Source organism: Camelina sativa, unplaced genomic scaffold (genome assembly GCF_000633955.1).
Source record: "Camelina sativa cultivar DH55 unplaced genomic scaffold, Cs unpScaffold06436, whole genome shotgun sequence".
Lineage (NCBI taxonomy): Eukaryota > Viridiplantae > Streptophyta > Magnoliopsida > Brassicales > Brassicaceae > Camelina > Camelina sativa.
Genome location: NW_010927514.1, coordinates 1 through 506, shown reverse-complemented (window position 1 = coordinate 506; position 506 = coordinate 1). Strand labels below are relative to the sequence as shown.

The window sequence follows — 506 nt, the reverse complement described above, 5'->3', positions numbered from 1 at the left end:
TTCATCGCTCGTTAATCCTTTGGTTTGTGCAAACAGCGGTTTCACCGAATCTAACTATACCCAGCTCACCGAACTTTACCGGAAATACAAGGACCAAGGTCATGATTAATTTAGGGCTTTTGTTATGCAGTTGTGCAAGCTCATCTCCTTTTGTTAACTTTACCATTTCATGACCTCGTTTTCAGAGTTTGAGATCTTGGCATTCCCTTGCAACCAGTTTCTATACCAGGAGCCAGGCACAAGTCAAGAAGCTCAAGAGTTTGCCTGTACACGCTTTAAAGCAGAATACCCTGTTTTCCAGAAGGTAGGTAGAGATCAGATCAGGACGCTTGGATTGAGTTTTTTTTATTTATATATAATTATTATGAAATCCATTTACACTTGCGAGTTGTGAATGTGGGATTAGGTACGCGTAAACGGTCAAAACGCTGCACCACTCTACAAATTCCTTAAGGCAAGTAAACCCACTTTTTGGGGTTCCAGAATTAAGTGGAACTTCACCAAGT

At 40.9% G+C, this 506-nt stretch overlaps 1 protein-coding gene across 1 annotated transcript; it reads left to right on the top strand.

Annotated features, from left to right (window-relative positions):
- Positions 1-4: 4 nt before the first annotated feature.
- LOC104774883 (probable glutathione peroxidase 4) lies at positions 5-502 on the top strand (the record flags this gene model as incomplete). Its single annotated transcript, XM_010499281.1, has 3 exons — positions 5-98; positions 186-304; positions 407-502. Coding segments are annotated over 3 exons (309 nt in total), but the record flags the coding sequence as incomplete, so codon positions are not given.
- Between the last annotated feature and the right edge of the window lie 4 nt (positions 503-506).